This window comes from Hyla sarda, chromosome 1, assembly GCF_029499605.1.
Source record: "Hyla sarda isolate aHylSar1 chromosome 1, aHylSar1.hap1, whole genome shotgun sequence".
NCBI classification, from domain to species: domain Eukaryota; kingdom Metazoa; phylum Chordata; class Amphibia; order Anura; family Hylidae; genus Hyla; species Hyla sarda.
In genome coordinates, this window is record NC_079189.1 from 516,779,914 (window position 1) to 516,792,007 (window position 12,094).

Consider the following 12,094-nt stretch of genomic DNA (forward strand, 5'->3'; position numbering starts at 1 on the left):
GGTTAAATGAAACGATTGAGAATGCTCGTTGATTACCGTATTTATCGGCGTATAACACGCACTTTTTAGGCCAAAATTTTTAGCCTAAAGTCTATGTGCGTGTTATACGCCGATACCGCCCCAGGAAAGGCAGGGGGAGAGAGGCCGCAGCTGCCCGCTTCTCTCCCCCTGCCTTCCCTGGGGTCTAGAGCCCTGCTGCCGGCCCTTCTCACCCCCTGGCTATCGGCACCGCTGCCCGTTCTGTCCCCCTGACTATCGGTACCGGCGCCGATAGCCAGGGGGAGAGAAGGGGCAGCGGCACCCATTGCCGGTGCCGCTGCCCCGTTGCCTCCCCCCATCCCCGGTGGCATAATTACCTGGGTCGGGTCCGCGCTGCTGCAGGCCTCCGGCGTGCGTCCCCTTCGTCGTTGCTATGCGCTAAACGGCGCGGCGCATGACGTCAGTGCGCCGCGCCGTGCATAGCAACGATGCAGGGGACGCACGCCGGAGGCCTGCAGCAGCGCGGACCCCATCCAGGTAATTATGCCACCGGGGATGGGGGGAGGCAACGGGGCAGCGGCGCCGGCATTGGGTACCGCTGCCCCTTCTCTACCCCTGGCTGTCGGCGCCGCTTCTCTCCCCCTGGCTATCGGCGCCAGCAATGGGGCGCCGGCACCGATAGTCAGGGGGACAGAACGGGCAGCGGCGCCGATAGCAAGGGGGAGAGAAGGGCCGGCAGCAGGGCTCTAGACCCCAGGAAAGGCAGGGGGAGAGAAGCGGGCAGCGACGGCCTCTCTCCCCCTGCCTTTCTTGGGGATGTATCGGGGTATACACGCGCACACACGCACCCTCATTTTACCATGGATATTTGGGTAAAAAACTTTTTTTACCCAAATATCCTTGGTAAAATGAGGGTGCGTGTTATAGGCCGGTGCGTGGTATACCCCGATAAATACGGTAATTGGGTGTACGATAATATTTGCTAATTTACATTGGATGCATAGCCACTTGGGGTCATTTTTTATATTATATTTTATTTTTTAATTTTTCATTCGTTATTTTTTTATTTACTTTTTTGTATCAATTCTAACTGTATTTCATTTTATGTAAATTATGAACATGCTGTTTTCATTGTACCATTGATGCATATCTATCTATATATCCCTTGTTATATATATGGAGTGCATGGTCCCTTTAAGCCTGCAGCTTGAAGGGTTAAACCATGGGCCCTATATATGCATGGTTGTACTCACCTGGGTATGCCTGATGAAGCAGTCTTACTGTGAAACGCATTGCATCATGGGTGATTAAACTTGAGATCCCTATAGTCTGTGTGTCCAGCGTCTCTCAATCACGTCGCTACATTGGAGGAAATTTGGGCTTTTACTGTTGAGTTCAGACTTCAGTACCTGTGTGAGCTCATGCTGAGCACAAGTGTGGTAAAGAAGTTAAGTGGTGTGTGGAGAAATGCTGAAGGAGGCCCAAGAACAAATCTCTTCTCAATCCTATCCAGCCATTCTGCAAGTGATCCCCTGTACCCCTGTACACAAGTCAAGCCCTGGTGGAGAAATACTTTGGACCTTGTGAAAACACTAGCTGGCCCGGAGAATCTTCAATCTCATATCAAGTCAGTATTAATCAATTGGATGAAAAGCGACATAAGTCCCAGCAAGGCAACTGCGCTCCCAAAGGGTTACACTGCATCCCCTCCACTCTGCTCCATACTGTCTGCGTGCAATACCATCTACACCCTGCTCAGTAAAAGGCAGTTATCTGCAACCCGATGTTAGTGTGTTTCTGTACTCCCCGTGTCTGGCCCAGGAGAAACTGTCTCTACCTTGCATCGTGTATAGGCTAACGGTGCTTTGGTGTCACGAAGTGATCAGGCATTCCATGTACCCTGTGTCACCACATATGAAATACATTATGAAGCATAAAAAACATTTAATAATGTATGTTGTGAGAATACAGAATCAGTCTAATATAAACCAATACCTTTCTGATGCCTGGTTCCACAGAAGACAAAGGGACATGCGAGGAACAATACGACCACTAGCTGTATTAATTCTGTAGACAACTTCATTGTTATCAGCCAGGATGTAAGAGGTGTTAACATTCAAACTCACTGATAAAATCTGCAGGGAGATTAAAAAAAAAAATGGTCAGGTAAAGTACCACAATGTGAATTTAATGGATGCTGTCCTGGCTAAAAATTCAGCTACATTCCCCATAATGTACATGATTATAAAACCTTTTCTTTTAATCTGATACTTCTAAAACATAGTAATGCCAATCTAGGTTGCCAAAAATAGGATCTTGTTAGGTAGGGTCCTCAGACTGTACTGTTGCATTATCCATCACTGTGCCAACTGACATTGGGACTACTCGGTGGATGGTAATAAATCTAGCAAAAATACTGGATGTGATTGGTTTATTTATGATTCCTTAAAGAGAAAGGCCAGGATTTTAAAACAAAGCAAACAAACCAGCCTTACTCACCTGGTAAACCCTCCACCACTTGAACATTAATACTTTGGTGGTCCCTAGCAACATTTATTTTGTGACTCTGTTCCCAATCACTGGCGCAGCAGTAAAGCTATCATTTACGGAACAAGACCACTGAGTCCACCAATTGGCTGGTGGCCTCATGGATGTTTGACGTGTCATTGCTACAAAAAAATATGATCAGTGGAGACAACCGGAGCATCTGTGCTGGAGCAGCAGAAATATACAACGGAGTAAAAGTTGTTTATTCCTTTTACAGCATTTCCTGCAGTCAGGTTAAGTAATAACACTCCAAGTCATCCTAAATATAATGCTGATGAACTTCAGCACCCCAGAGTTATGACCCCATTGGACAGCACTTCATAGATCATTTCATAGACCCTTGTAATTGGGATGGTGAGAAAGATTACAACAAAGTTCTGTCAAAATTGATGTTTTAGCTACAGAGCTGCAGCTGAAAGCCTTATTGTAGATTAAAGGGGTTGTCAGAAATAAAAAAAAAGAGCTTTTTTATTTTCAAAAACAGCACTAAACCTGTTTTATGTTGTGAGCAAATCGAATCTGACGAATCCAAATTCGTTACGAATTTCAGGTATATACATCTACATGGTATATCATTTTGTTCCTGCTATAGTCCTAAGGGCCTAGTTACTGTGAAAGGCTAGCCAAAAGTACACACCTGCTGATGTTGTAGACAAATGCTGTTTTAAGCGTAGTGGAGCGTATTGGACTTCCCTCATAAGTGCATACCAAGTACGAACATCTACATGGTGTACCATTTTATTCCTGTTATAGTCCTAAGGGCCAAGTTATTGTGAAAAGCCAGCCAAAAGTACACACCTGCTGGTGTTGTAGACAAATACTGATTTAAGCGTTGTGGAGCGTATTGTACACCCCTCATAAGTGCATACCACGTACGTACATCTACATGGTGTACCATTTTGCTCCTGTTTCATTCCTAAGGACCTAGTTACTGTGAAAGGCCAGCCAAAAGTACACACCTGCTGCTGTTGTAGACAAATACTGATTTAAGTGTAGTGGAGTGTATTGTACTCCCCTCATATACGCACTAAGTATGTCAGGCAGAGAAGTGCAAGGATGTGCACAGAGGAGTGGCAGAGGCCTAAATTCATCAGGCGCCGGCAGAGATCGCAGCAAACTAGGGGCGAGTGGCAGCAGGAGTCGCAGTGAGAGGCCTGAGCTCCCGGTATAAGCTAGCGGTCGTGTCTCGATCAGCAATCCATCTGCCATCATCTATTGGTTGACACGGTTATCCACTTCATCACATGTGACATCTGACACCCCCAGTTGGCATGGCCCGGGAGCAGTCCCTGTCCTCCCATTGCCTCTGTCCTATGCTGTTCCCTCCCCCACAGAAGTATGGTATGCGGGTTCAGCTCCACTAGGACGATCTACTAGAGGACAGTCAGCAGTTACTGCCCAGCCAAGAAATGGAGGAGACATCCGCTGCTTCCTCTGCTAGGCGGGCAAGTAGTGATGAGGAGAGTGGCGTGAGAGGTAGTGTTGCGAGTTTTCTGGCTCCTAAAGCAGACAAAGTTAAGGAGCATGGGGAAGACATCAGTGACGTGCAGACACAACTCGATGATGATGAAGCTGATCACACTTGGGAGCTGGGTGCAGAAGTGGCTTCATTATCATCAGGTGAAGATGGTTGCAGGTTGCCCGTTAGGCTGCAGCTGAGCCAGCAAGGTGGTAGCATGGTTGGGAGTCAGCATGGTGGCAGAAGTGCGAAGTCTGGGAGGTAGTGGAACAGGGGTTTCAGGAGTCGGCAGCAGTAGTGGAATGTTGGGGGGGGGGGGGAGTCAGCTACTCGGAGATGTGGCAATTTTTCATCAACCATCTGAAGAATATTAACCTGGCCACATGCAAGATGTGTCAGCAGAAGGTGAAGCGTGGCCAGGATCCCAATGTTGGAACCACGGCCCTGCATCAACATATGCAGTGTCATAAAAAGAACCATGGCTCTGATGCAGTGATCCAGCCTGATGCATCACCCAGTGGAACACCACTCCCTGTTTAGGCCAGCAAAGGCTCCACCACTTCAGTCGAAGGGAGCTGTCTGTCATACCCATCTTCTGTCGCTCCAGATGCTCCTCCTACTTCAAGTCAGTCATTCCGCCAGCAAACCATCGGCAAAGCCATGTCCAAGATACAACAGTTTGTGCCCACTCATCCAACGGTGCAGAAGCTGAATGTGTTCCTGTCCAAGTTGCTGGTGCTGCAGTCCCTCCCTTTTCAAGTGGTGGACTCTGCAACTTTCAGAGAACTGATGGCTTGTGCCGAGCCGAGGTGGAGAGTCCCAAGCCATAATTTCTTAGCGAAAAAGGCAGTACCAGCCCTGCACAATTTTGTGGAACAGAAGGTGGGTCAGTCCTTGAGCCTGTCTGTGTGTACCAAAGTGCACAGCAGCACCGACGTGTGGAGCTGTAACTATGGTCAGGGACAATACATGTCCTTTACGGCCCACTGGGTAAATGTGGTTCCTGCACAGCCACAACAGCAACTTGGACAGGTCACGCCACTTCCGCCTCCACACTCTCAGGCATTGGTCCTGTGACAGTGTGTGACTCCGCCTCCTCATCCTCCACCATGTCCTCAGCCTCCACTGCACGGACAAGTCTCAGTGCCCCTCCAGCATACCATGTGTGCAGGGCACGGTGGTGTCATGCTGTTCTTCACATGGTTTGCCTTGGCAAACAGAGTCACAATGGGGAGGAACTGCTAAAAGTCATTCGTAAAGAAATCGAATCATGGCTTACTTCACGAAAATTGGAAATGGGAATCATGGTGACCGCCAGCGGGAAGAACATCTTGTCTGCACTCCAACAAGGAAGCCTGAGCCTTGTGCCATGCATGGCACACGTGATCAATCTGGTTGTCAAGTGGTTTCTGAAGTGTTCCCCCGATCTGCAAGACATCCTAACAATGGGAAGGAAACTTTGCATGAACTTCAGCCATTCGTACATCGTAAAGCACACCCTCCTTGAGCTGTAGTGTCAGAACAGAATCCCCCAACATAGTCTGATTTGCGATGTTTCCACACGTTGAAATTCAGCCCTCCATAACTTGGACCGACTATATGAACAGAGAAAAGCCATCACCGATTTCTTGATGATCCAAGCGGATAGTGGGACTCTCCTGTGTAACTTCATTGTCAACCAGTGGCAGCTCATATGTGACACCTGCCGTTTGCACAGGCCCTTTGAGGAGGCCACATTATTAGTCAGTCGCCAAGATAACGGGCTGAACAACATCATTCCACAATTGGCACAATGCATGCTCACTTGCTTGTTTAGTGACTGCCGAATTGTCACCAATGGGAGGCTGCTGTGTATGCTCAGAATCTCCAGAAACTCTGTAGTATGAATGGACCCTAAGGTTATGTTCATACTGAAGAAATTATTAAAGGAATTCACTTAATGGATCTGCGCCGCCGAGAATCAGCACTTATTTTGCATTGCATTTGGGACAAAAATAAGCACCGAAATTCAAAGGCCCATTGATAATGGACTTTTCTGAGCAGGAGCTGCCAGAAGAATGGACATGTTCCTTCTTCCAGCAGATGCCAGTTCCTCATCAGAAGTTCCGCTATGGAACTTCAAACATCTGAACTAAGCAGCAGAATCACATTGAAATCAGTAGGAAGCTGCTGAAAGCACATTCTTTAGTGTGCACTCGGCCTCTCTGCTATTTCTTTGGCATGAAATACACTGCTCAAAAAATAAAGGGAAGACTTAAACAACACAATGTAACTCCAAGTCAATCACACTTCTGTGAAATCACACTTTCCACTCAGGAAGCAACACTGATTGACAATTTTGACCTAGAGTGCTGTTGCAACTTTCTTGTTTGTACATTTTGTATTTGCCACAGCAGCGGGCACCTGTGTATTAGGTTGTTGTGCTGGCTATTTTTCCTTTTTGTTTTTACTTTGTAAATTGGGGGGTGTGGCACCCTCTTTAGCCGTGCACCCCACCCCTCTCAGACTGGAGGTGGTTTAGTCAATGGCTGATCCAACATGTCACACAGTCAGAGGCTATATGCACAGCAGAGGTGAGTTATCATGTTAGGGTCCCATCCGATATGAGGCCACCTCCGCGTGGTGGATGGGGGGACACATTTTGATCAAAAAGTGCGCTGAGAGCCTCCATTTTTTGACCTAGAGTGCTGTTGCAACTTTCTTGTTTGTACATTTTGTATTTGCCACAGCAGCGGGCACCTGTGTATTAGGTTGTTGTGCTGGCTATTTTTCCTTTTTGTTTTTACTTTGTAAATTGGGGGGTGTGGCACCCTCTTTAGCCGTGCACCCCACCCCTCTCAGACTGGAGGTGGTTTAGTCAATGGCTGATCCAACATGTCCCACAGTCAGAGGCTATATGCACAGCAGAGGTGAGTTATCATGTTAGGGTCCCATCCAATATGAGGCCACCTCCGCGTGGTGGATGGGGGGACACATTTTGATCAAAAAGTGCGCTGAGAGCCTCCATTTTTTGACCTAGAGTGCTGTTGCAACTTTCTTGTTTGTACATTTTGTATTTGCCACAGCAGCGGGCACCTGTGTATTAGGTTGTTGTGCTGGCTATTTTTCCTTTTTGTTTTTACTTTGTAAATTGGGGGGTGTGGCACCCTCTTTAGCCGTGCACCCCACCCCTCTCAGACTGGAGGTGGTTTAGTCAATGGCTGATCCAACATGTCACACAGTCAGAGGCTATATGCACAGCAGAGGTGAGTTATCATGTTAGGGTCCCATCCGATATGAGGCCACCTCCGCGTGGTGGATGGGGGGACACATTTTGATCAAAAAGTGCGCTGAGAGCCTCCATTTTTTGACCTAGAGTGCTGTTGCAACTTTCTTGTTTGTACATTTTGTATTTGCCACAGCAGCGGGCACCTGTGTATTAGGTTGTTGTGCTGGCTATTTTTCCTTTTTGTTTTTACTTTGTAAATTGGGGGGTGTGGCACCCTCTTTAGCCGTGCACCCCACCCTTCTCAGACTGGAGGTGGTTTAGTCAATGGCTGATCCAACATGTCACACAGTCAGAGGCTATATGCACAGCAGAGGTGAGTTATCATGTTAGGGTCCCATCCGATATGAGGCCACCTCCGCGTGGTGGATGGGGGGACACATTTTGATCAAAAAGTGCGCTGAGAGCCTCCATTTTTTGACCTAGAGTGCTGTTGCAACTTTCTTGTTTGTACATTTTGTATTTGCCACAGCAGCGGGCACCTGTGTATTAGGTTGTTGTGCTGGCTATTTTTCCTTTTTGTTTTTACTTTGTAAATTGGGGGGTGTGGCACCCTCTTTAGCCGTGCACCCCACCCCTCTCAGACTGGAGGTGGTTTAGTCAATGGCTGATCCAACATGTCACACAGTCAGAGGCTATATGCACAGCAGAGGTGAGTTATCATGTTAGGGTCCCATCCGATATGAGGCCACCTCCGCGTGGTGGATGGGGGGACACATTTTGATCAAAAAGTGCGCTGAGAGCCTCCATTTTTTGACCTAGAGTGCTGTTGCAACTTTCTTGTTTGTACATTTTGTATTTGCCACAGCAGCGGGCACCTGTGTATTAGGTTGTTGTGCTGGCTATTTTTCCTTTTTGTTTTTACTTTGTAAATTGGGGGGTGTGGCACCCTCTTTAGCCGTGCACCCCACCCCTCTCAGACTGGAGGTGGTTTAGTCAATGGCTGATCCAACATGTCACACAGTCAGAGGCTATATGCACAGCAGAGGTGAGTTATCATGTTAGGGTCCCATCCGATATGAGGCCACCTCCGCGTGGTGGATGGGGGGACACATTTTGATCAAAAAGTGCGCTGAGAGCCTCCATTTTTTGACCTAGAGTGCTGTTGCAACTTTCTTGTTTGTACATTTTGTATTTGCCACAGCAGCGGGCACCTGTGTATTAGGTTGTTGTGCTGGCTATTTTTCCTTTTTGTTTTTACTTTGTAAATTGGGGGGTGTGGCACCCTCTTTAGCCGTGCACCCCACCCCTCTCAGACTGGAGGTGGTTTAGTCAATGGCTGATCCAACATGTCACACAGTCAGAGGCTATATGCACAGCAGAGGTGAGTTGTCATGTTAGGGTCCCATCCGATATGAGGCCACCTCCGCGTGGTGGATGGGGGGACACATTTTGATCAAAAAGTGCGCTGAGAGCCTCCATTTTTTGACCTAGAGTGCTGTTGCAACTTTCTTGTTTGTACATTTTGTATTTGCCACAGCAGCGGGCACCTGTGTATTAGGTTGTTGTGCTGGCTATTTTTCCTTTTTGTTTTTACTTTGTAAATTGGGGGGTGTGGCACCCTCTTTAGCCGTGCACCCCACCCCTCTCAGACTGGAGGTGGTTTAGTCAATGGCTGATCCAACATGTCACACAGTCAGAGGCTATATGCACAGCAGAGGTGAGTTATCATGTTAGGGTCCCATCCGATATGAGGCCACCTCCGCGTGGTGGATGGGGGGACACATTTTGATCAAAAAGTGCGCTGAGAGCCTCCATTTTTTGACCTAGAGTGCTGTTGCAACTTTCTTGTTTGTACATTTTGTATTTGCCACAGCAGCGGGCACCTGTGTATTAGGTTGTTGTGCTGGCTATTTTTCCTTTTTGTTTTTACTTTGTAAATTGGGGGGTGTGGCACCCTCTTTAGCCGTGCACCCCACCCCTCTCAGACTGGAGGTGGTTTAGTCAATGGCTGATCCAACATGTCACACAGTCAGAGGCTATATGCACAGCAGAGGTGAGTTATCATGTTAGGGTCCCATCCGATATGAGGCCACCTCCGCGTGGTGGATGGGGGGACACATTTTGATCAAAAAGTGCGCTGAGAGCCTCCATTTTTTGACCTAGAGTGCTGTTGCAACTTTCTTGTTTGTACATTTTGTATTTGCCACAGCAGCGGGCACCTGTGTATTAGGTTGTTGTGCTGGCTATTTTTCCTTTTTGTTTTTACTTTGTAAATTGGGGGGTGTGGCACCCTCTTTAGCCGTGCACCCCACCCCTCTCAGACTGGAGGTGGTTTAGTCAATGGCTGATCCAACATGTCACACAGTCAGAGGCTATATGCACAGCAGAGGTGAGTTATCATGTTAGGGTCCCATCCGATATGAGGCCACCTCCGCGTGGTGGATGGGGGGACACATTTTGATCAAGAAGTGCGCTGAGAGCCTCCATTTTTTGACCTAGAGTGCTGTTGCAACTTTCTTGTTTGTACATTTTGTATTTGCCACAGCAGCGGGCACCTGTGTATTAGGTTGTTGTGCTGGCTATTTTTCCTTTTTGTTTTTACTTTGTAAATTGGGGGGTGTGGCACCCTCTTTAGCCGTGCACCCCACCCCTCTCAGACTGGAGGTGGTTTAGTCAATGGCTGATCCAACATGTCACACAGTCAGAGGCTATATGCACAGCAGAGGTGAGTTATCATGTTAGGGTCCCATCCGATATGAGGCCACCTCCGCGTGGTGGATGGGGGGACACATTTTGATCAAAAAGTGCGCTGAGAGCCTCCATTTTTTGACCTAGAGTGCTGTTGCAACTTTCTTGTTTGTACATTTTGTATTTGCCACAGCAGCGGGCACCTGTGTATTAGGTTGTTGTGCTGGCTATTTTTCCTTTTTGTTTTTACTTTGTAAATTGGGGGGTGTGGCACCCTCTTTAGCCGTGCACCCCACCCCTCTCAGACTGGAGGTGGTTTAGTCAATGGCTGATCCAACATGTCACACAGTCAGAGGCTATATGCACAGCAGAGGTGAGTTATCATGTTAGGGTCCCATCCGATATGAGGCCACCTCCGCGTGGTGGATGGGGGGACACATTTTGATCAAAAAGTGCGCTGAGAGCCTCCATTTTTTGACCTAGAGTGCTGTTGCAACTTTCTTGTTTGTACATTTTGTATTTGCCACAGCAGCGGGCACCTGTGTATTAGGTTGTTGTGCTGGCTATTTTTCCTTTTTCCTTTTTGTTTTTACTGATTGACAATTAATTGCACATGCTGTTGTGCAAATGGAACAGACAACAAGTGGAAATTATAGGCAATTAGCAAGACACCCTCAATAAAGGAGTGGTTCTGCAGGTGGTGACCACAAACCACATCTCAGTTCCTATGCTTCCAGGCTGATGTTTTGGTCACTTTTGAGTGCTTTCACTCTAGTGGTAACATGAGACAGAGTCTACAACCCACACAAGTGGCTCAGGTGGTGCAGCTCATCCAGGATGGCACATCAATGCTGTGGCTAGAAGGTTTGCTGTGTCTGTCAGCATAGTGTCCAGAACATGGAGGCACTATCAGGAGACAGGCCAGTACATCAGGAGACATGGAGGAGGCTGTAGGAGGGCAACAACCCAGCAGCAGGACCGTTATCTCCACATGTGCATGTGTCCACTCAAATGGTCAGAAACAGACTTCATGGGGGTGGTATGAGGGCCCGACATCCACAGGTGGGGGTTGTGCTTACAGCCCAACACCATGCAGGACATTTGGCATTTGCCAGTGAACATCAAGATTGGCAAATTTGCCACCGGTGCCCTTTGCTCTTCACAAATGAAAGCAGGTTCACACTGTGACAGACGTGACAGATTCTGGAGACGCCGTGGAGAACGTTCTACTGCCTGCAACATCCTCCAGCATGACCGGTTTGGTGGTGGGTCAGTAATGGTGTTGTCACGATTCGGCAGGCTGGAGGTGGATCCTCTGTGCCAGAGAGGGATCGGCGTGGACCGTGTCGGTGGACCGGTTCTAAGTTGCTACTGGTTTTCACCAGAGCCCGCCGCAAATCGGGATGGTCTTGCAGCGGCGGTAGCAACCAGGTCGTATCCACCGGCAACGGCTCAACCTCTCTGACTGCTGAGATAGGCGTGGTACAAGGGAGTAGACAAGAGCAGGGTCGGACGTAGCAGAAGGTCAGGGCAGGCAACAAGGATCGTAGTCAGGGGCAACGGCAGGAGGTCTGGAACACAGGCTAGGAACACACAAGGAAACGCTTTCACTGGCACAATGGCAACAAGATTCGGCAAGGAAGTGCAGGGGAAGTGAGGTATTAATAGGGAAGTGCACAGGTGAAGGTACTGATTAAAACCCATGCGCCAATCAGTGGCGCGCCAGCCCTTTAAATCGCAAAGACCCGGCGTGCGCGCGCCCTAGGGAGCGGGGCCGCGCGCGCCGGGACAGCACAGACGGGGAACGAGTCTGGTAAGCAGGTCGGGATGCGCATCGCGAGCGGGCGCATCTCGCATCGCGAATCGCATCCCGGCTGGGGACATTGTCGCAGCGCACCCGGTCAGCAGGTCTGACCGGGGCACTGCGAACAGGAGAACGCTGTGAGCGCTCCGGGGAGGAGCGGGGACCCGGAGCGCTCGGCATAACAGTACCTCCCCCCCTTGGGTCTCCCCCTCTTTTTAGAACCTGAGAATTTGTGGATAAGGTTCTTGTCAAGGATGTTGTCCTCGGGTTCCCATGACCTCTCCTCTGGGCTGCAATTCTCCCAATCTACAAGAATTTTTTTTTTACCTCTGACCGCCTTGGATGCCAGAATTTCTTTCACCGAGAAGATGTCAGAGGACCCGGAAACAGAAGTAGGAGCAACAACCTT

General features: G+C 48.7%; 1 protein-coding gene across 3 annotated transcripts in view; it reads right to left on the reverse strand.

The window, feature by feature from the left end:
* Positions 1-12,094, reverse strand: part of ADGRV1 (adhesion G protein-coupled receptor V1) — a 588,171-nt gene that overhangs the window by 226,224 nt on the left and 349,853 nt on the right. For all 3 annotated transcript variants that reach the window (XM_056538342.1, XM_056538334.1, XM_056538351.1), the window contains one exon: positions 1,975-2,114. In XM_056538342.1, the coding sequence (XP_056394317.1) occupies positions 1,975-2,114 (140 nt within the window). The remainder of the gene's footprint in view (positions 1-1,974; positions 2,115-12,094) is intronic.